This window comes from Lissotriton helveticus, chromosome 3_1, assembly GCF_964261635.1.
Source record: "Lissotriton helveticus chromosome 3_1, aLisHel1.1, whole genome shotgun sequence".
Classification (NCBI taxonomy): Eukaryota; Metazoa; Chordata; class Amphibia; order Caudata; family Salamandridae; genus Lissotriton; species Lissotriton helveticus.
Window position 1 is genome coordinate 549547696 of NC_136061.1, and position 24705 is coordinate 549572400.

The following is a 24705-nucleotide window of genomic DNA, read 5'->3' on the forward strand; positions in this document are numbered from 1 at the left end:
GTGGCGCTATAGAAAAATAACATACATTTTATAAGTGTGGTGCATCAACTGTCAGAATAAGCCATTTGCAATGTAGGTGGTGATGTGGTAACTTTCACTTATGCACAACAACTATGAAGCGATAAATACAGTTCCATTATTGGATGGCCATTTGTTGTGTTTCAGTATTTGTGAAGTAGTGGGAGAAGTAGCTATACTAGGGGAGGTGGTAGCTATGTTGTTTCAGCCATTCTATACAGTGAAGGAAGGGTAGGTTGCTGGACCTTCTGTGTTTGGTGCAGCTTCTGTGGTTACAACTACACAAAATGTGGACCAGACTGGAGAGTTCTATCCAGTGCAACCAACAGCTGTGCAGTTGAATTTAATGTCACTCTGAGGTGTTGTGTGTGTAAATGGACATGTGGTCATGCTTCGTTCACACCCATCTCAGTTCTGTCTTGGCCAGTTATTTGTTGTGGTTGTATGTCTCTTAGTTCTTTGTGTTTTATGTTTACTGTTCGTGAATTCCAAAAATGCTGAAAAGTTACAAAGTGAAATGAGACACCATATATCCTAGTGCAGTGTTGAGTGTGTCAGGTGTGATTACTGTCCTTTAAGGCTTAGGTTTTGTCCACACTGACCTAGGGGGATGGGGGGAGGGGGCAGAGGGAGATGGGGGTTATGTACATTATGAGTGATCTTTGTCATTTTATTTGAAAGCACGAAAAATTATGCAGAGTGGTTTGGTGCACAGGAAAACATTGTATGTCCCAGTGAAGCATTGTGTGTGGACAACAGTGGATATGTTATTTTGTTTTCAAAGATTTGGGCTTAGTCCATGCAGACTTCGTAGTGTGTCCCTCCTTTGTGTTGTTTGACCCTTGTTCGCAAACACCTTATATGGTGTAAGGTGGTTTGGTGCAATGGAAAACTCTGTCTCATTGAGGTGTTCTCTATGTCAAAGAATATGTCATTTTGAAAAGAGTGCCCTTTCCCAATTTCAACATTGGTTGTGTACTATGTATTGATTGTATGTATTATATGTCTATCTATCTTGAACATCTAAAGTGATTCAAATACCTGGGGGTCCATTAGAATGGCGGGGGCGATCCGCCCGCCATCCCTGCAGAAATGACCCCCTGCCATATTAGAATGTCTGGGGGGTCCGCGGCGGACGGAAAGACCGTCCACCGCTTTTCCGCCCCGGTCGCCTTGCGACCGTGGCGGAAAAGGCTGCAATATGGTGGCGGTGTCTGTGTGACACCCTGCCAGCCATATTACAATGTGCTGTTTTGGATGCAATGCCGCCACGGAAAGGCATGCGGAGTCTGCTTTGGGGGCCCGTTGCTGGCCCTCATGGACTCTGGGGGTTTTGGGGGGTACCTATGTTAACCCCCTGCCTTTCAAAGAACAACGTGGCAGGCACCGCGCGGTGCCTGTCACGTTGTGCTTTGAAATGCACAAGATGTATTCTTAGCATTGCGGTGGGCGGTGCTTTCAGCACCGCCCGCCACAATGTTAAGAATACAGGATGTGCCCGCCACTGTGGCGGGCGCATCCTAATAGCTCCCACAGGACTCCCCGCCCTTATGGCTGGCGGTCCCTTGTACCGTGAGGATGGCTGGCAAAGTCTGCCTGCCATCCTAATGGGGGCCGAGTGTGCAAACTTAAAACTATATTTACTAGTCAAATGATGTATGCTTTCATAGGCGGGACATTCAGGACCTCCAAGGCATGGCTTATACCCATGCCAACTCCAGTTGTTGTTCCCTTTAAATTCTGTGCAGGCATGCTGTCTAATGGTTGCAAACCTTTTAAAAAATATGCATACTTTCACATGGACATGGGTTCTAGAATCTCCTGTTTTGCCTTGTATGTAAAAAATTGAGTGAATTTTCAGTAAGCTAACAAAAGTCACCATAGGACAGTTGCTCTTTTTGGCTATGGTGACCATCCATTCATCAAATTTGGAGTCACATAAACGTAAATATATCCTTTTGGAACTCTCATTATATTGGCGTTTGGGAAACTATTATAACTTATGAACTATTTGTCCAGTTTGCACCAAATGTAACAATGTCTTAGATGATCACATATAAAGACAAGTAAGTGTTCTTGTAGAAAAGCGTGTCCCCATATCAGGTAATTATGTACATGCCCATGAAAATACGTACAATGTCTGTTCTTGTACTTTGAGTGTAAGCTGTTTTGGCATTATGGGCCTCGTTACGATGGCAGAGGGACCACTACTGACAGGCTGTCGTGGCGGTCCCTCCGCCATCGCAGTGCAATTTCCCCCGCCATATATCTTTCCAAACACCATGGTCCAGATGGGCGTATCAAATCCGACCATCTGTCGAACCAAATTCACAGCACTGAATTGCAGCGGTGTCTGCCAGGCACCGCTGTAGGGATTATGATATCCCTTTCCTCCAGTCGTACTGCAGTGTTTAATCTGCCGCGAAACACTTGGCGGAAACGGATTTGAGGGCCCGTAGTGGGCCCCCCTTATTCCCATGTGCAGGGACATGTACCCCGCCCCCTACATATCCCTGCACCATGTGCCAGGCACCGAATGGTGCCTGCCATGTAGTGCAGGGATGTTTCTGCACCCTGTATTTTGTATTGCGAAGGGGGCTGCTTACCGCATCCCTGTCACAATGCAAAATATAGGTGATGCTACCGCTGTGGTGGCAGTCACATCGTAATTCGGATTATGGGGAGGCCGCCTCATAGATGGCCGGTCCCAAATCCGAAACAAGTCTGTTCACCATCGTAATTAGACCCTATGTTCTCCTAGAAATAAAATGTATATGCAGTGTAGTTCCCTTTCTTATTATAATATTTGAAAACAGAGTGTAATTGCACCCACTAACCATATCATGTTCAATTTTGTAGGTCATGGTGGAGAATTCTGATTTTACTCCATCCCAAGTGGGATGTCTTTTCACTTTCCTTGCACGCCAGCTTGCTAAGCCTGACAATACTTTATTTGTAAACAGAGTGCTTTTCGATCAGGTAAGGATCTTTTTACAAGTACACATTTTGTTATTTCCACCTTTCTGAATGTGATTATCAAGCTACCTTAAATAAACACTGAAGGCCTTGCAAAACCAGGTTTTCGTGGAAGACACAAATAGACGTAGACGTTCGAGTACAAATGATAGTCATCAATAGTTATGCCATTTTCTTGCAATATACACATGATCTTACCTTCCACAATGTGCTGGTTTGTTTCCAGCTGGCAAACTGCTATGTTCCTTTTTTGGGGTGTTTGATTTGCTTTTTTCGCTTTATCAATTCCACATAGGGTTACTCTCTCAATGATGAGTGGCCTACAGTGATAGCAAGGTTTCACATCATTACCTTTTGCTCTGAAGGCCAGTTCTACTAAAGAGACCTCCTTGTTTTAAATGAGAACTTTTGATAGGGTCATGGGGTAGTCCACGTTTATTAGGTGATATCCAAAAACCTCTATTTAGCTGTATGTTGTTCTTTACTCGAATATATTCCTGAATGCGCAAAGGCTGGCCAATGATATTGTTAGATCATTCGCAGTTTGGTTGGTAGGTGTTTTGAAAAAAATGCTATTCGATGAATTTCAGGAGCCTATTTCTCTACATCTTTTAGCAACATGTTTGCCCATACACCAATCAATCAATGGACCTCAAGTAGTGTAGAGCTGTACTTCTTTCAGTATAGGATGAGTAATCAATCCCTTCCATGGATCAGGGAGCATGTTGGTCTGAATTGCATGCCTTACAGTGGACAGGGCAAGGCAGTATTCTTCATTACACTTAAAGATGACCAGAGAGGAGGCCCATCTGCATGTCATCCTCTATCCACTTGAACCAGTTTGAGGTATGTAAGTCGGTAGGTGAGCTAGGTGGAGCCATGAACTACACCTCTGAATTGTAAATATAAAGGGCCGCAATGTGACAATCCAGTTTTCATTTGTAACACCATTCCAATGAGAAGTACAACAACCTATTTCCAGATTGTTATCAAACATCCAGACTTATTGACAATATTGAAACAATGTGATGGCAGTAAGATATCATTTAACACTACATTACAGACATTAGAATAATGCGTGCAACACACAGATAAATCAGGTGCCTTTATGCCATTTAGAGGCCAGAAGTTTAGGGAATGCAGTGAATTTAATAAAGCCACCTCTTGAAATTAATTCTCTCCCTACGAAGTGGGGGACACCTCACCTCACAAGTCGTTCATTTCACTTGGAACAGAATTGCCTTTTAAATGAGTCAGTGCCCCCAGTTGGTAAACATCTCGGGTACATCAGGGCTCATAATCAAATTGAGTTGAGTTTTCAACAGATTTGATTGGGCGACATTTTATCTTTTACTTGTATTCAGGAGATGTAACCTTCACATGAATCTTATATGTACATTTTGAGAAACTCAGAGGCCCTCTGTATTTAGTAACTGATGTTAATCTCTTAAATATGGCAATGGTTTGTTATAAAGCAAATGTGAAGCCACATTGCTGGTGAGGAAACACCAGCAGGATACCAACTAGTCGTACTCCCAGAACAATTACATCAAAGTCTCATGTTGGCACAGTATGTACATTTTCAACTACACTTTCATAGTACCAGCTTCTTGCACTAAACATTCCCACCTACGAGTATTCTGTCCTAGTATAAGTAAACATTCCTTTTCCTCTCTGTCATTCATTCATGAGAGGCCCCACGGAAGCAGTGTGTTATAATATATTTGTGATTGCCTCATTAAATAACGATTTACTAGCTGCACCTTGCTCCTCCTTATGGTGGGAATATTGCTCTCTTTCTTGTTCTGACGAAGGTAGGGGTGAATTTTATCCTATTTCCACCTGGGCTGGGCACATAATATCCAGGTACCCAATCGATGGCATCCATCCCCCCACCCCCCCTTGATGCTTCAGTTGATGAAAATGTGCATTTTGCCCACTTTCTCAATTGGTTACCTTTTGTTCTCTACCACATGACTTGTGTTGCCTTCTTTCTCCCTTGCAAGTAGCCTTAATGATTTTAGAGGTTTCATTATCTTTTATCAGGAAATGTTTATGGTGTGGTTGAGAGCCCGAATGATTGACAATGTTTCTCCTTGTGAGCACATCCTGAGGGCCTTTGAATGTATATCTTGGGAGTTGCATAAAGCTTAGAGTTGGAGAAGACGTTTTAACCTTTAATCATTAACCTAACCTGCATGACTCTCTCTCGTATGTTCCCTGTTGTATCCAGCTGCTGAAGTTTTATATGCTGCTGAAATTATCCACTGTCTTATCTCCTCTAACCTTTGTCTGAAGGATGGTAATAGTTATATTCTTGAACTTCAGAGTTCGCTAGTATGAGACACAAGTAGATGTGCACCATCCAAGGAAATGAGACCACCATCACTGGGTGAAAACTAAACAGTCTGCCCTGACTTCTAAGGTACCTGGGATAGCACGAATCCCTGACTCATGTAAAACCGTCAATATATTTGAGGAGGCAGAATAACAGATGGAACATTTTTGTTAGCGAGAGTAAGGTTAAGCCCCCTGGCTCCACCAATCGCTTTTAGTGATCCTACTCTTAGTCTCCTCCCATACATAAGTATCAGTCATTTCAGCTCATCCCTACTGGTAATTGGCCCGGACTCTATGAAGTGTTAATCAGTGTCTTCTGAAGTCTTGTAGCTTCTGATCTCACTAATGTCCGCCATCTGTCCCACATATGCTTTCTTGATAATAGTGCTCACCCCTACTGCTTAATTTGCAATAGAAACTAAACTGATGGAACTCTCCGGTTTCTCCGCAATTTAGAGGTTTCTTTAGTACTTTGGTTTTCTGTATGGAAGACAAACTCCTCCTTAAGAAACCCTTCGCAGACCCAACTGATCTCAAGAACTACAGGCCCATCTCCCTCCTCCTCTTTGCTGCCTAAATCACAGAGAGGATCGTCAACATCCAGCTAACAAACTTCATAGAATCCAACGCCATCCTCGACACATCTCAACCTGGCTTCCAAAGCAACCACAGAATCGAGACTGCCCTCCTAGCTGCCACAGACGACATCCGCACACTCCTCTACCAAAGTAACACTGCAGCCCTCATTCTGCTAGACCTCTCAGCAGCCCTCAACACCGTCTTTCACCACACACTAGTTGCCAGACTCCATGACGCCAGCATGCAGGGAACCACCCTAGACTGGATCTGCTCCTTCCACGCCGGCCAATACTGAAAGAATTAGACTCCCACCCTTCCTGTCCGAACCAACAGAGATCAGATGCGGAGTACCCCAAGGATCCTCCCTCAGCCCCACACTCTTCAACATCTACATGGCCCCCCTCACAACCATCGCCAGAAAACTCGGATTCAGCCTAGTATCCAATGACACCCAGCTCATTCTCTCCCTCACCAAGGAACCCAACACCAGAAGGCTCAACTTCCAGGAAGGAATGTAGGACATCTCAACCTGGTTGAGAAGCAGCTGCCTGAAGCTCAACTCGGAGAAAACTGAAGTATTCAACCTTGGATCCAACCCCTCCTCGTGGGATGACAACTGGTGGCCCCTAGCCCTCGGCAACCGTCCCACACCCATGGACCACGCCCACAACCTCGGCATCATACTTGACTCCTCCCTCACTATGAACCAACAGATCAACGCCATATCCACCACATGCTTCAGCACCCTCTGCATACTCCGCAAGACCTTCAAATGGACCCCCCGACTCCAGGAAGACTGTCACCCACGCTCTCATCACCAGCAGACTGGACTACGGGAACATTCTCTACGCCGGAATCAACAAATCTCTACTCCACAAACTCCAGACCGTCCAGGACGCCGCTGCCAGACTCATCCTCAGCATCCCATGAAAGGACCACATCACCCAGCACCTATGAGACCTCCACTGGCTCCCAGTCAAATAAAGAGTGACCTTCAAGCTGCTCACACATGCCTACAAAGCCCTCCACAACACCGGACCCCAATACCTCAACAAAAGAATCTCCTTCCAAGCCCCCAATAGAAGCCTCCCGTCCACTGACCTGGCCTTCGCCGATATCCCCCTCATCCACAGAGCCAGAACAGGAGCATCCCCCTCAGCATCAGACAAAGTCCCACACTGCAAGCATTAAGGAAGAGCCCAGGACCTGGCTTTTTGGATGAGCGTAGTAGACTAGCTTTACGCTGTCCTGGATCCCTTCCTTTTGTTCCAGTCATACACAGGGCATCCCTACCTCCTTTTTCTTCCCGGATTTGAGCTTCACCCATGAAACATTGCTCTAATTCTTTTTATGTGTTTGTTCTAAATAAAGCTCATTATTTCTATTGGTGCTTGGCTTTCACGTGTATGCTGAGGACAATGAGCTTCTACTCTTACTGAGTTAGGACTGAATATTGATATTACAAAAGAGAGATTGGTATGCTCTTACTATTTTAATACCAAATTTCGTTTTGCTGATAATTTGGACTCATAAATGTAGATTTAAATTATATTCTGATTAACTTTATTTTGAATTTACACCCCCTCACACCACCCCATCCCCTAGGAATTTTTCAGTTTAGTTCAGAGGTAGGACACAGGCACACCCAAACACACATTAAAAAAACCTATAGGGTGTTTTTATGATTCATGAGTAAGGTTAAGATATTTTAATAGGTTGGAATCGAGCACTCAGTATTTATAAATTCAAATAAATTAAAAAGGTAAGGGCTTAAAAAATAATTATTAAACAATAGAAAAACTGAATGATGGTACCTTACAAGTCTGAAAGTAAGGTAATCCAAAAATCTGAAGTAATGTTATCTGCATTTATGAATGGGACATAGTGTCACTCGCCAACATAAGTCTTGATTGAATGTGGTACTGTCAAACATGAGGGTCTGGTCTATTGACCGGATGAGATGGGCTTCTTTGTAAAGCCTTTTCCTTACTTATAAACCTGAAGTTTGAAAGAGGTGTTCAGCTCACCCTGAAATTGTATATTAGGGCTCCTTTCTATCCTCTATCTTTTTCAGGTTCAGGTTATGAAAAAAAATGTTTACACACTTTTTTTTGTTTTAAACTTTATTTACCAGTTTCATATAAGTTACAATAGTTCCATTGATAGCATCGTACATTAACAGTTATTGGCCAACGGTAAAAAGAACCAAGTCACCAGTTCTATGTATGTTATACATCATGTGTAAATTGCACACAGTAGGGCTTGTTCTTGAATAACCATCCATCCGACCTGTTAAATTGAAACACAGTCTTGAATTGGAACGAGTGATCCATACTTTCATCTACAATTCACAGTTGTAGTTGTAGCAGTTAGTGTGAATTTGATACCAGTTTAGCCCACACCCGCTGGGACCAATCCTTACTCTAGCTGTGAGGCAGATTGTGGGTGTAGCGCCGCTGTATACGTTTTTAAGGGGCCCCAGATGTCTTTTGGGCAAGATGACCTGGACAAAGTGCTGTCATACAAATCGCTGTTTATGTTGCAGTGCGCTAAGTTATTTAACCTGCCTTTAAATGTTAGAGCAGTTTTACATCCCCATTTAATTGCTATTTCTCTTTTAGCCAATAACAACCCAATGGCGATAAATTCCTGAAAAAGTTAACACAATAGCCAGCAGTGCAACCTTCGAAGTGAGTACAATTTCCATCTCCACCATCTCCCCCTAGTGTATGGAAAACTGCTGCCCAGAAGGTCTTAATTTGACCCCAATTCCAGGAAAGGTGGGTGTAGTCTGCGGTGTTGGGCCCTGCATTTCAAGCAACAGTGGGGTCAGTCTGGATCGATCCTATGTGTAGCCTCGGGGGTGATGTATACTCTGCAGAAATTTAAAATGGATCAGTTTATGACAGCTGCTCAGGGAGATCTCCTTGGTCTGACCAAAGCAAACTGCCCATTGGTCATCCAAATAGGTTGCCCCAGATCAGCCTCCCAGGAAGCCCGTATCTTGGTGATGTCCATTGGGATTATGTCCACGCATGCTTTGTACACCCTGGAGGTCATGTGCTCTCCCCCAGTACTCTCAATAATCGTGGTGAGTGGGGCGAACTGCTCTGGTTCTGGGGTAATCGCCTTCAGCGGCAAACGCACATGGTTCAAGATATATTTGTCCATAAAAGATGCCTCGCTAAACCTGTCCTCTTCTGAGATCGAAAAAACCTGTCCCCCAATGTATGCATCCCCTATTTTCTTCATGTCATATTTGGAAAGGATGCGCTGTACTATTGTTTCACTTGTAATTGGAATCCAGAGGTTGTTGATGATCGGTGTGCTAGGAGAATATAACTTCGGGAAACCCGTAACTCTAATCAGCTTCGGGTTCTGACAGGCCAAGCTTGCGGTTGAGACCGTTTGTATGTCCTTTGGGTCTCAGGGAATACCCTTAGGCTGTACTGTGGTGAGTGCCAGGAAGAAAAAAGTCTGCTTCTGGGCGCAGATACGGGGTACTGGCGTCCTGGTGGAACCAAGAATATGCATAGCTGCATTGTGCCACTAAATAGTATAATTGAAGGTTAGGAACCCCGAAACCCCCTCTGTCGTAGGGTAGTGTCATAATCTCCCATCGGATTGTTGGCCTCCTGCCCCCCCCGCATCCCCTATCCAAGTCAGTCTAATGAGGTGAGTGCGTATTGTCATGAAAAAACTATTCGTAAGCGGGATGGGAATATTGTTAAACAAATATAGGAATTTGGGGAGAACTACCATCTTGATCAATGCCTGCCGGCCTGCAATCGAAAGAGGGAGCCGCAGCCACCGTTCCACCAGCAATTCCAGGTTGTGTACAGCCTGACCATAATTCAGTTGGATTATTTGGGTGCTGTCTAAGTGGATATGGATCCCTAGATACTTAATAGAGTCCGTACACCAATCAAGTGGAAACTCGCATTCCCATTTCTTGGTGCTAGTGGTTACGGGAAATATCACAGATTTGCGCCAGTTAATCCCAAGTCCAGAGAAATGACTGAATCGAATAATCTCCCTTCCATGTTGACCTGTGGTTCTCGGACATAGAGTATAATGTCGTCCGCATAAAAAGAGACTAGGAGGGGACCCGTGTTAAACTTGAGTACTCTATTTAGGTGGTGCTCCTGGAACTGCCTAACAAGGGGGTCCATTGCCAGAATAAATAGTAATGGTGATAAGGGGCAGCCTTGCCTGGTGCCTCGTGACAGAGCAAATGACCTGGACAGCGTGCCATTTAAGCATATCCTTGCAGTCGGGCCACTGTACAAAAGAGCTCTGACGTCAATGAACCCCCTGGGCATGCCATCCTGCGCTTAACTGGTAGGAAAAAGGACCATTCCAGAGAGTCAAATGCTTTTTCCGTGTCCAGTAGTACTGCTGCAGCCAGAACCTCCGGATTGATTCTATGCAAAACAGCGAACAAAGTTTGTAAATTTAAGGAGGTGGATCTATGGGGCACGAACCCAGACTGGACTGGGGAAATTATTCTATCCAGTAATAGGGAGAGCCTCAAGACTATCACTTTTGCTAAGATCTTATAATCCAAATTTAACAAGGATAGCCATCTGTAAGACCCTCACCGCAAGGGGTCTTTCCCAGGCTTGCCTGCCCCTCTGAGAGAGGGGGGGTAGTTATTTTCGTTCTAATGCCTCATTTTAATCAAGCATCTTGCCCCATAAGCACACGCTTATTACTGGACTTGGCTGCATTGGATCTCCACCTACTCAATTCCGGCCCTACTCATAAAGCCGGTAATCTTTTAGATCCCCTCATTTCGAATCTTAAATCCATTACTTATCACCCATCCTCTCCGGTTATGTGGTCCGATCATTTTGTCATTGATTTTTCAAATAGAATATCCACTCACAATTCCTCTACTGGTCTAGACCCCCATAAGGCCAGCAGGAATTGGAAACGACTAGACAAGGATAAGCTGAACACCTACCTTGACACCTCCAAACCCACGTGTCCTATCATCACCACGCAGGATGTGTCTGTCGTCAGTTCCTGGCTGACATCAGCCCTAGACTTATGTCTTCCAATTCAGAGAAATAAATCACAGATTCACCATCCTCCGGCCCCCTGGTTTAATGAGGCACTTCGCCTTGAAAAATCATGTTGTAAGAAATTGGAGCGCATTTGGCGCTCTAATTACTGTGCGACTAGTAAAATAAGATACAAGGACGCTTTACGAACCTACCACTCTGCCTGCGACACCGCCAGAGCTAATTATGCCAGTATTACCATACTTAATGCTCAAAATCGGCCAAAGGCCCTGTTCAAAGTGGTAAAAGATCTTTCAGGCATGTCTTCTGTGCCTAAAGATCCTAGTCTGGACACAACCCAATGTAATGCCTTGGCAACCTTTTTTCTAGAGAAAGTTGATAAGATTTATGCTTTTTTCGATGCTACTCCCTCGGTTCTCTCTACTTCCGTGTCTCATTTGCCTAATTTTGTTCCTACTGATACTGCTAATTTAACTATTACTGTTCCTTCACTGCACTCTTGGGAGCCGATTTCGGTTTCACTTTTTCAAAACTATCTTAAGGAAATTAAATCTGGATCTCCCCTTGATTCCATGCCTCCACAAATTCTGCGTACTCTGGACCCAGCCATACTTCAGATCATTTTAAATCTTTTAAATGCTTCTCTGGTTGAATCCACTGTCCCCAATGAATGGAAGCATGCGATGGTGGTTCCACTGATAAAAAAGGCTAACGCAGACCCAAATAATCCTTCTAATTTTCGCCCTATTTCTTTACTTCCCTGTTATTCCAAGGTTTTGGAAAAACACGTCAACTCTCTTCTTACCTCTTACGTTGAATCCTCTAATCTTTTACATCGCTCGCAATCTGGGTTCAGGGCTGGCTTTTCCACCGAGACTACACTCCTCGGTGTGTCTGAGACCATCAGAAAACAGGTGGACAGCGGGGAGACTGTGGCACTCATTCTGTTAGATTTGAGTGCCGCATTTGACACCGTCTCCCATTCCATCTTGCTGTCTACCCTGAATTCGGTGGGTATCACTGGCCCGGCCCTGGCCTGGATTGCTAGTTTTCTTTCTAATCGCACTTTTCAAGTTTTTTCTTCTTCGTCTGTCTCTTCCATCTTCTCCTCTTCTCACGGTGTTCCCCAGGGGTCTATCCTCAGCCCTCTTTTCTTCAATCTCTATGTGAGACCTCTTGCCTTTTTGGCAGAGCAAGCAGGTCTCACTATATATTCTTACGCAGGTGACACACAAATCATCTATTCATTATCTACCAATAAACACCTTTCGACGTCCTCTCTTCGGTCCGGGCTGGAGCAAATTGCCAACTGGATGCTCAGTCATAAACTAAAACTAAATGGCGATAAAACTGAGCTACTTTTATTCGGTCCTCTCACCTCTCTTTGGGGCCCTCAACATTGGCCTCATCAAATGGGTCCCACTCCCACCCCTTCAGCCTCAGTTCGCAACCTCGGGGTCTCTTTTGACAACCAACTATCATTTAAGCAACATGTTGTAAAAGTCTCGGCCACCTGTACTACCATCATAAGATGGCTGAGAAAAATCACATGGATGCTTCCAGTTGATACCCTGAGGATTGTAGTCCAGGCCCTTGTCACCTCTCGCATGGACTACGGGAACATTCTGCTTCTGGGTGCTTGTAAGGAGGTAACAAGGAAATTTCAGGTGGTCCAGAATATGGCAGTCCGCCTCCTCTGTAACTTGCCGGCCAGGGCATCGACCTCTATCCATCTGCGGAAGTTGCACTGGTTGCGCATTGAGAACCGAGTTAAATTCAAAGCTCTATGTATAATGCACCACATTAAAATGGGTAAAGCTCCCAAATATCTTTCCTCTTTAGTTCAGCACTATGTCCCTTCCCGTACACTGAGATCCTCCACTCAAAACAAATTTTTGATCCCTCGGGTCAATAGAGCTAAAATGGGCGGCCGCTCGTTTGCTCTATTGGCACCGTCCCTATGGAACTCCATGCCTCAATCTTTACGATCTGAGTGTTGCTACCTTACATTCCGCAAAGGAATTAAGACCTGGCTGTTTAATACTTAGTTGTGTCCTGATTTTTCGTTTAAACTTATTCACTCTCAGTCTTTCTCTAGCGCCGGGAAACCTTCGGGTAGCTGCGCGCTCAACAAATGTAATTATAATAATAATAATAATAATTGTAAACCTCGAGCAGTCGGGAAGCTAATAAATGCTTGTATGTTTTATAAAAATCGCCAGTGAAGCCATCTAGGCAAGGCGCCGTGGAGCCATGTAGCGCTTCAATTGCTCTGATGATCTCGTCGGAGGAAAAGGACTTGGCGAGTAAGTCCTGCATGAATTTTTCCATATACACTAAAGCAATCTCTGCCAAGTAGTGTTCCAGTTCTGCGCAGTTGTGTGCAATTTTGGACGCATACAGATTGTTGTAGTATGCTCGGAGTTCCGTGCGGATCTCTACTGTGTCATTGAGGTGCTGTTGTGACACAGATTTGAGTTCTGTGATGTAAGATTTCCAATAGGGTGGCCTCAGCAGTCGCGCCAAGGTACGACACGGCCGCTCGCCCTCACCATAGCGGCGAGCTGTGGCGTATTTACTCAGGAAACGGGTTTCCCTGTCTGCGGCTTCCTGAATTCCGCAAGCAGGGTCAAGCGTCGCTTACAACTATCAGGCGTTAGAGATTGAAGCAGCTCGCGGTCTAACTCTTCCAATCGCTGCTCAAGGTAAACTAAAGTCTTTCTGAGGTTTGTCAACACCCCGGCGTGCTTGACAATGCTAACTCCTCTGATGCAGGCCTTAAAGGCCTCCCAGAGTACCACCCATGTGTCTACTGAACCAGTATTGAGTTCAAAGTATTCCTCTATCGCTTCTCTAATCTCTATACGGAACAAGTCGTCATTTAGGGCACGACCTGGGAATCACCACTGGCGCTCATGTCCTTCTGGTCTAGCGATACTAACTTTAATTATCAATGGGGAGTGGTCCGAATATGTTCTAGGGAGTTTTGTGGTGGAGATGTACCATGCTTGTAAACTCGGGGAGCTCAGTCAGTAATCTAGCCTTGTCCATGTGTCGTATTGAGCTGAGTAGTGTGTGTATGATGTGACTGTCGGATTGCGCCTTCTCCGGATATGTCAAAGGTTCAGTGCTTCACAAATTTTTATAAGTGCCAGTCGGGAGTGTGGTTTGGTGTCAGCCGATGTGGAGGAGCAGCCTAGAGTAAGAATAAAAAGCAGATTAAAGACCTCCCCCACCCCACATGAGAATGCAGTCAGTACCCATGCGCAATACTAGAGAGTGTAAGTCCTTTAAGTATTCAGGGAAGTCTTTGTTAGCGGCGTACAAGCAAGCCAATGTTACTACATGACCCATCAGCTTCCCGATCACTATGGTATATCGGCCTTCTCTGTCGCAGTAAGATTTGTGTAAATGAAAGGGAATTCATTTGCGGATCAAAATTGCAGTACCTCTAGCGTATGTACTGTAGTTTGACAAGTAACGATGTGGACTCCAGCTTGATGAAAAGTGTGTTACGTCTGTTTTAGGCAGGTGGTTTTCCTGTAAAAAGGCCACATCTATTTGGTGTTGTTGTAGATAGTGTAGTACATGCTTCCTTTTTCTAGTATCATTAAGGCCCTTAACGTTCCAAGTTATCGCAGACAGATTGGAGTGGTCAGGCACATTAATTAACGTAGGTAGGTAAACATCCGAGCTGTGAGATCAGTATGAGATGTGTGGTGAGATGCTTCTGGTTTATTTATTTATTTATTTATTCAAAGTTTTATATAGCGCGAACAAGATCCTTACAGATATCAGAGCGCTTCACAAAGACAGGGTAGGGGCAGTGGGAGTGAACAGAGATAATGGGAGCAGTATAATAGGAGCAGTATAATAGTCACTAACATGATAGGATAATAGTAACATACATAAAGCATATCAATATACACTCAGGTAAACAAGTAATATAAGACGGTACGAGTCATTGATCTCAACACAGAGATGTTCAGGTGCACCTTGGGTGTGTGGATGGCTTCTACCAAAGCCTTAGTGTAGAGAGAACACTGAGTGAGGGTATCAGGAGAGTGAATCAGTAAACCAACGTGTATCATATATTGGTAATGACACCAACGAGTTAGAAGTATAGTGCCAGAAGACCGGTGAACAGTGATACATAGCAATGTAGAGTTTCCGATCCAGCACCAATAGTGTTCAGGAGATCTTGGCCAGAAGGATGGTTTTCACCTCTTTCTTGAAGAGTGCAGTGGAGGAGATCAGCCTGGTTTCAGGCGGGAGCGCATTCCAGATCCTGGGTGCCATTCCAGAGAAGGAGCGCTTGTATGTTTTCTCTTTCCGGAATCTACGAGGTTTCAGGAGTAAGTTTTTTGAACTTCTATTGGATCTCGAACCTCCTGATATAGACAACTTTTGGGCGAGGTAGTTGGGTGCATTGTGGTGCACGGCCGCGTGTGTCATAACTGCAATTTTTAACTGTATTCTGGCTTCAAAAGGCAGCCATTTTAGAGCCTTTAAGTCTGGGGATATATGCGAATGTTTTTTTGAGCCAGTTATGAGTCTCGCTGCAGCGTTCAGGGAGGCTCTTAGGGGTGCAGTTGTGGAAAGCGGGAGTCCGCTGAGGGCCACAAGTCCGTAGTCTATTCGAGGGATGACTAAAGCTTGTACCGCATTTCGGAAGTCTTCAGCAGGGAGGAAGGGTTTAATTTTCCTCAATGTGTTGATTTGGAAATTAGCTGCTTTTGTGGCTTTGCTAACGTGCTGCTGCATGTTGAGCTTGGCATCGAGTGTGATGCCTAGGGATTTCGCCGAATCCACGATGGTAGGTTGGACATTGAGTGCTGTTAGGTTATTGAGCCATGTTTGGGTGGTGGAAAGTTTCGCCGGGGGTGAGATGAGTAGGAACTCGGTTTTCAGAGCATTTAGTTTGAGGTGATTGTCTGCCAGCCAAGATTGAGTGTTTATGAGCGTGGAGTTCAGATGTTTGATGTCTTCCGGGGATTGTAGCTTTAGGTAGAGTTGAGTGTCGTCGGCGTACATATGGAATTGGACATTGGAAGCTTGGAGCAAGGTGGCGAGTGGTTCCATGACGAGGTTGAACAGTGTGGGGGAGAGAGAGGATCCTTGTGGAACACCTAGATCTGCAGGCACAGGTGTAGATAGCACATTGTCGATCTTGAACTTCTGTGACCGGTTGTGAAGGAAGGATGAAAACCATTTGAGAACAGTTCCCGATAGACCCATTCTAGTGCTTAGCAGCTCCAGCAAGTTCTCATGTTTGACCGTGTCAAATGCTGACGAGAGATCAAGAAGGATGAGGAGGCAGGACTCATTGCGATCAAGAATTTGGAGGGCGTCATCAATTATGTGTGTCATAGCTGTTTCCGTGCTATGTTTCGCTCGGAAGCCTGATTGATGAGGGTTGAGGAGGTCAAATTGGTCAATGTGTTTAGTTAGTTGTAGTTGGACACATTTTTCCAGCAGTTTGGCCAGGGTGGGGATATTGGTGATGGGCCGGTAATTGTTTAGGTCAGACGGATCAGCTGTGGGTTTCTTGAGTATAGGCGTGACTTGCCCCACCTTGAGGGAGTCCGGAATGAGGCCTTGTTGCAGGGAGCTGTTGACTATTTTGGTCCAGAGAGGGAGGAGCAAGGGGATGAAGTCTTTTACTACATTAGCAGGTAGAGGGTCTGTGAGGTGATTAGAGGGCTTCACGGTGCAGAGCAGTTTGTGTAATTCTTCTTCCGAGTAGGTATCGAAGTGCAGCCAAGATGCCTTGTTTTTAGGTTGAGTGTAAGACATTCTGGTGATGTTGGGGAATCTACTTACATCCATGATGAGGTCATTTCTTATATTGTCAGTCTGTATCTTAAAGAAAGCAGAGAAGGCTTCACAGTGTGGGGTGTCGCTAGTTGTGCTGTTTGATTGTAGGGGTTGTGTCTTTGTTTGGGTCTTGATTAGTTCGAACAGCTTTCTTGGCCTGTTTTTTGCTTGGTCCAACTGGCGTCTAAAGAAGTCTGCCTTTGCTATTGAACCTTCTGGTTATCAAGTTGTGATAAACAAATCTGTTAACTTCCCCTTCCCCTCCCCTGTCCCCCCCCAGCCTTGAGTCACAGTACGCAAGGAACCAACCCAAACAAATTATAACCAGATGTATCCTGTAAATATCCAAGTTGTGAATGCAAAAGTACCAAAAGATACATTAAGATCAAAATTACCAACATTGTGCTATACACACAGGGGGGAGGCAACACCCTGGCAGTGTCCAGCTTTGTATACCTTAAACTATAAAATCATACTTATTCTGTCTCAACATTTATAAGATAACAATGGAAATGCAGATCAACGCTGCTAATCATACTAGGAGGACTACTCGCTAGAAAGGAGTTGGCGGCGGAGCCGCTGTGGGGAAGGGATTGGCTAGTCCTGCTGACTGCCAGTGTTTGTGTAGGATCTGCAGAATATCTGCACGGCCGTGGGGGTTTAAAAAATGCGGGATCGACCGTCTATGTCCACTCTCAAATGAGCCGGGTATAACATGCCATATATCTGAGGCCGAAATTTCGAAGGGTAGATTTTACGCCGCTATATTTGCGTCGCGCCTCCTGGACCATTACTGTGAAGTCTGGATATAATACAACTGTCGAACCCTGCCAGACGATTTCGCCTCGTCCTCTGGCCAGGCGAAGTGCGGTGTCTCTCTCTCTGAAGTTCATTATTCATGCAATAATGGGTCTTGGGAGACAGCCAGGATTTAGACGCGGGCCTAAAAATGTCTGTTAGTAGAGTTTCGAGAAACAGATCTACCCGGCCTGTGTTGGTCGATCCTGGAACCCCAAGAATGCGGAGGCTATTGCGCCTGCTACATGCCTCTAAATCTTCGTTCTTTATAGCAACATCCTTCAAAATGTTCTCCATGCGCTCCAAGCGATTCGTGGACTGGGCAGCTCCATCTTTGAGATTGGAAACCCGACCCTCTACTGTATCCAACCTCCTATCATGTAAATCAAGTTTGGGCCCCAGAGTGTCAAGGCGCCTCTCCAACGAGTCGAACCTGCCATCTAATGCCTTGAATACTGCTCTCATTTCCGTCAATAGGGAGGTTTGGGGTGCCGCAGAGTCTTCTGTGGCAGCTGTGTCCTGGCCGCCCTGGCCATATTTGCGCCTGTTTCCTGTGCCTTCTCTGCTGGTTTACCAAATGTTAATACGCTTTGCTTAGGGTCTTTCCAGCCCATGCCGTCGTGCATATGTAAATTTGAAAGTGGCCACAAGGTGTAGAAGTGCAATGATCGGATCAGCGAGGAACTAGTGCCTCTTAGAGCTGAAGAAGGCGAGGTTACTGCGCTCAAGAAAGATCAGGGGTGAGGCGCAGTCAAGTGTGCACCTTGGGAGTGTCTGAGCTTTGAAGTATTGCTGAGCCAGGTAATGAGGGTGGGGTTCTTGTTAGCTACAGCTTTTCTCCAGCCTTGTTTGGTCAGCTAGGTCATGAACCGGTGTAGGCAGAGTTTGGTTCGAGTGCTGAGAAGACGCCGAACGACTATTCTCCACTGATAAAAGTACTGAAGGGAGAAAGGACCATACTCACCGACTGGGAGTTGTGACTTGATATTAGAAAGTGGTTTCTCTTGAATGGTATGAGAGAAAAACTGGCCAACTGGCACTCAAAGCACAGTGTTTTTGGCAGTGGCAGCTCAATATATTTTTTTTGCCCTGAAGAAATTGCCTGATAAAGACCAAGGCAATGAAACATGTCGGCCATAAGCAGAGTGTGAATCGATAGGTAGTATTCGTATCTCTCCTTTTTATGTATATGTGTTTACTGTTTGCAACAAGAGAATGCGAGCAAAAGGTTTCTGTATCTTGTTTGCACAGTAATTTTTGCGTTATATGTTGAATGTTGTTAGTCCTTGTCACATATAAGTTTTGTGTACACTACACCATTCACTGTCTCTTTTCCTTTGGGTTTCGGACACGTTTACGTTAAGCTAGGTGGCACCGATGATGAGAACAGGGCCATCCTGGTGAGTACCAACCAGGGGTCCCATTGGTGGTGTGCCCGTGAGGTGCCATCTAGCTATTCACATTTTTTCAAATGTCCTTCTAGTGAATGTATGTCCTGTGCTGTTTCGTAATGTGTTGATCAGAGTATGGCTATCTTTTATTTTGGCAATAAACTGGAACACGGTAACAATCTCTAGAGTTAGAGGTGTGGCTGGAAGGATCATTTGACAATCCAAATGTGTTCACAGGTCTGGATGTAAATTGCCTAAAGAATTAGGTCATTTGTTTTTGTTGATTTACTGAGTAGAGGGCGACCTAGTTCTGCACTTCCCTCTTGACTCCTAGTATTTGTACGCAGTCAAGTGTGCACCTTGGGTGTGTCTGAGCTTAGAAGTATTGCTGAGCCAGGTAATGAGGGTGGGGTTCTTGTTAGCTACAGCTTTTCTCCAGCCTTGTTTGGTCAGCTAGGTCATGAACCGGTGTAGGCAGAGTTTGGTTCGCAATCAGATAGTTAGTGGATCAAGCGACCGTGATGCTGTGGTGGCTAAGCAGCTCACTGTTGTGTATATCAATGAGCGACGGTCGTCTCGCCCCAATAGACCTTATGTAGGATTCTGGATGGTCGATGGGGCTTCACTGCGCCTGAGATTGAAAGTGTTGGAAGGCTGGGAAAGATGCGGCTGGAGCCCTCGTCGGATAGTCTGCAGGGTGCCACATCCCCCTAGCAGCGGTCCCACGCGCAGATCCTGATGGCTGCCTCTCAGGCTCCCCCGAGGACCCTGTCACCTCTGGGCTTCAGGGTGCGTTGTTGTCTTCCCACACATGCCCCAGCGAGATAGTGAAGGAGAGGGCGCATGGTGACTGCAGCTGCGGGGCCAGCAATGAGGGTGTAAAGGCTCACCTTGCGTTGCAATGAGCTTGGTGCAGGGCTCCAAGCAGTTGATGGGGCCTTTTCTGTGCCGATGGGTAGAGCAGCTGGGATCCACGTCCCCCTGACAGCAGGCCCGGGTGCACAGCCGGGCGGTGCCTCCCAGGATCTCAGGGACGTAACACAGGCCCCTGCAGCCCCTGCGGTACGGGCGGGCCCCTTGCTCCAAGGGGCCCCCTCAGCACTGCACCCTGGCCGGAAAGCTCCTGATTGAGCCCAGAGGGGGCCCCTCTAAGTACTGTGCAGGGAGGCCCCCTCACTTTTCGTTAAGCCAGTGCAGGATCTCCCGAGGTCCCTGTCACCTTGGGGCCTCTAAGAGCGTTGTGATCGTCCCACACGTACCCCAATGCGATTGTATTAGAGGGTGGGCCCGGCGAAAGCAGTTGCGGGGCCAGCAAAGAGGGGGGAAAGGCTCGTTGTTCGCTGCTCTCACCTCACACGCTCCACATGCAGGAGCACTGTTGCTTCCATCGGTTCCTTCAAGGTATTGGAGTTGCGCATGAAGAGACCCGGATGCAGCTGCAGGCCGCGTCGTGTCTCCGCCATTAGCTCCGCCCCGCAAAGATTTTAAAGTCTGATTCCAAGGGTTTTCTGCAGGGCTCGGGGGCTATCGACAGATTGGAGGAACCAACAAAAACAAAAATGTTTACACACTTCATCATGGAAACTAGATTGTCAACAGTGATAGTTTTGATTGTGTTGCCGCTGCCAGATCTTCAGTAAGCCTTTGCACATTTCACCATATATAGTCAAACCTGCAAATCCTTCAATATCTCTGGGTGGTTAAAATGGTTCATCTCAAAGCAATTTCCTTGTAGTTTTATGGATGTTTGGGATTGCTTCTTAAGTTTCCTCAAGACAAGATGCTTCCAATCCTTAAAGACCTGTCAGTGCTCTCCCTTACAGTCTTAAATGTGAGTTATGTTCTGCTCAGCAAAATCATTCTCTAACTATAAATGAGTATCCTCATTATCGAGTTGTCTGCTATCCTCAAGCTGAATTTTTGGCACTTGCTTTCAGAATAAATCTGCTGAAAGTGACTTCTAACTGCAGACTCCTTACCTCCCTAAGTGTCAGACTTGATCCAGTATATTTTGAGCACTACCTATGTACACCAGCAGGTGGTGTGATGTCTGTGTAGACAGCGTCTGTGCCGGATGTGACGTGTGCAGTGCCTATATAAGCAGCACCCCAGCACACTGATGTCTGTTCCTTTCTATCTGTGCCCTTTCTGTTAGAGACTCTATCTAACTGCAGATTGCTTACAGACCCTCCCGCCTTCCTGCTCTGTGAATTATACGCCTTCCTTTCGGAAGGTCTTCCTTCGCTTCAGCACATTAGTCCTCACCATTCTCATATGTCTGTGGATGCAGAATGTATCACAAAAGGAGCTGACGTCAGCGCACTGGGGTGGCAGCTATTTAGATACTGCGCACATCACATCCGGTGCGTATGACATTTGCGGGGAGTTCTCGGTGCGCAGATGTACTGCTCAAGATTTTCAGGATCCAGTTTGACGTCTAATGAGTAGTCTAAGGCAAGGAATCTGCGGTTAGATATGTCATCATGTGAGTTCAATGGTGCCTTGAAGACCAAGCTACCTTTGAGCATATATGTGTTCATTATAAAAGATTTCCAAATGTGCCTGCATGCTTACATCTGTACATAATTTTGTAAATGTTTCTTGACTACGTTGCCTTTAATAATGATGGTTCTGTGTTTCCTCTTCAGAATATTTGCCTGCTCTCCTTCACTGTTTATCTCAAAATTATCATGATCCCCCAGACCTAGGAGGAGCTGAGGGAATGGGAACAAAGGCATCATTTATATACCAGGGTGGCACATAACATATGTATCCACAAATATATGAATGATCTCTTAGCCTCCAAGCACTATTCGTAAAGACCTGCACTTGCAGTGGAGTAAATTGGTGACTGTACGGTCTTTTTATGCCAAGTATATTGTGACATCATCATTACTTTGTTTTAAATAGGTGCTTGAATTTCTCTGCAGCCCAGATGATGACTCCAGACATTCAGAAAGACAGCAGGTATTCTTATGGTTTTTTTGTAAAAAAAACAAAATTGTGGTATGGATGCCACTTTCTGTGTTGTTAAATTCCCTCAGGACATTTAACATATATAATTCTTACAGTATCATATTTTCAAGTGTATTAGTTCATGTCTTACTTCTGTATATGTAATATATGTCAGGTTTCTCAGGTATTTTGTGATGTCCTGTTCAGGAGTTTGATTTCTGGAAAGACCAACTCAGCCTTCAAGGTGTTTGAGTCTGAAAAATTGATACGTGTTAAAAGGGGTAAGAATAATATCAGTCATTACCATTCCAGGGACGTAATACGTGGCACATAAAACAAATGTGGTATACTTCTTCTTAGCTTAGGACATATTTTTTGTTACTTTAGAAACTACCCCAAGCTAATTTGTTGTGTCCCTTCAACTTCACTGTACCCACCTCTCGTTCAAATACAAGTAGCATAACCCTGACTCATCTATTCCAGGGTCATGAAACGGACTGCACGCAAGAGGTAGTGTAGGGTGGCAAGAGTGCACATGGAAATGTACAGCTTGTGTACATTTTAATATGCAGCCTGGCAGATGTTTGTGTGGCCGGAGTAGTGGATGATAAATTGCCAAAGATGGTATGTCAGATGAAAATTTATCAGTGTGAGAAAGGGGCCTTAATTTAGATCAAAGAACTGAATGTAGCAGGAAATGAATGAATGAAAGGGCATTTGTATAGCAAACTGTTACTCCGGAGAGTGTCCTGGCGCAGATTTAAGCTAAATTAAAAAGCCGGGTCTTTAGTTTCTTTCTGAACATAGATGTAGCTGAGATGGCCTTATAAAGATGAAGATCAAAAATTTCCAGTATATATCTGCCTGATAAGAAAACAGGATTTCCAAAAGTTTGAAATGTAAGAATCTCAGATTTCAGACTTTCAAGGGATTTCTAAAACACCAGTGAAAATGAACCCAGGAATACGATCCTGTCCCCGGTGTTATTTACAAATCTGGCTACTGACCTCTCCTAACACTGGACAGAAAGGAAATATAGGAGGAGACCTGCATGAGTTTAAAAATTAGCCGACCTTTTTAGCATAGGGGACCTTTTGTGAGTAATGAAATGGGATTAAGATATCGCAATTATTTAGACACCTGCTCCTGGGTATGGTAATACGTTTTTTCTTTTTAAACTAATTTTCAGGTCAAAAAAGTTTTTGTTTAGAAATCACATTTATGATATGCTAATGATCACAAATACTAACGTTATTGTTATAAATGAAAATGTTTAATATTCAAGACCATTTATGATGGTTATGATATCTCTGCTTTGACAATATATGCTTGTGAGGTATGCCGCGGCATGTACGATCTCCCTAAAGGGTGCCAGTGTGGATTGTAGGAGGCCATGGAGCAGGGCATTATGTCCATCAAGAAGTGAGAGTACCCAGGTTTGAACAGCAATCCTAAAGTTGCAATCTGGAAGAAACTATTTGACTTTCTTTATAAGAGAGAGGACAACTTTGTTTTTTTGGCAGTGTGTTCCTAGAGGGTGAGGTTGGTGTCTGGGGGAATCCAAGTGATTGGACATTCGGTAAGAATTGGGATGTGAAGCCGTCAAGGTTCATGTCATTGAGCCAGGGTTGTGCTCTATCTTGTTCTTGTCAAATAACCGAAAATCTGTCTGGGTTGGATTGGATTTAACATCAGGTAAGTTCTGAACACCAGGTCAGAATGCTGTGTAAGCTGTGTTTGAGGTTTTGGATGTCTGATGCAGAGCGACTTACAATTAGAGCTGTGTATAATCAGCATATTGTTGAATCTTGATGCTCCTATCTGTGATTAGAGCACCAAGCAACTGCATGTGAAGGTTGAAAATGACCATGGGGACTCCAAATGTGATGGGGATCTTTTTATGTATTTATTTATTTTTATTTATTACTATACAGGCAGGCAAAACAATACATGGCAGCAAGAACTTTATAAAATCTTGCAATCATTTGTCAAACCTATAGCCTGCGAAAGCCCGGATGATTTCAATCAAACTCTATGCGATGATATTTCCGCATTTTTTGAGGATAAGATTGATCTGATTTACGAGAAAATCACTAAAGCATCAAATATTAGGGATACTGCCGATTCTCCCTGTTCCCGGCCAGTCAAGAGCGAAAGCAGCAGGCTTACTTTGATTCCAGAGATCAGCCTGTCAGAAGTCAGTACCCTATATAACCTAATTAAATCAGGCTCACCTACAGACTTATTACCTGCAAAGATGATAGCTCCATTAGGCAGCCTGTTAGCTCCGAGCTTTCAATCATTGATTATCTCTCCCTTAAGGAAGGAAAGATTCCCAGTGTCTGGAAAAGGGCAGTTGTGAACCCTGTCCGCAAAAATACTGCTTTACCATGGTCTGACCTTAACAACCTCCGTCCAATATCCCTCCTACCCCATCTGAGTAAGATGACTGAGAGGCATGTCAATACTCACCTGTCTAAATACATCGAGGCAGCGGACGGTCTGGACCCTTCTCAATCTGGGTTCAGACCAAATCACAGCACAGATTCAGCTCTCCTCTCCGTGACCAATACCATCCGGATGGCACAGGATAGAGGAGGCTCTATGATTCTGGTGCTGTTAGATTTGTCCGCTGCCTTCGACACGGTGTCTCATGACACCCTCGTCAGTCGTCTGGAGGAGGTAGGAGTTGACGGAGTGGCCCTTTCATGGTTAAAAAGCTTTATATCCGGCCGCTCACAAAGTGTTCGATTGGGCTCCCATTCTTCCATCTTTAGGGAGCTCACCAAGGGGATTCCACAAGG

General features: G+C 44.9%; 1 protein-coding gene across 1 annotated transcript in view; it reads left to right on the forward strand.

The window, feature by feature from the left end:
- The window catches only part of VPS8 (VPS8 subunit of CORVET complex), a 2052516-nt gene that overhangs the window by 893357 nt on the left and 1134454 nt on the right, over window positions 1–24705 (forward strand). The window contains exons 28-29 of the mRNA XM_078680452.1: window positions 2878–2997; window positions 21857–21913. Coding sequence (XP_078536578.1) covers window positions 2878–2997; window positions 21857–21913 — 177 coding nt within the window. The remainder of the gene's footprint in view (window positions 1–2877; window positions 2998–21856; window positions 21914–24705) is intronic.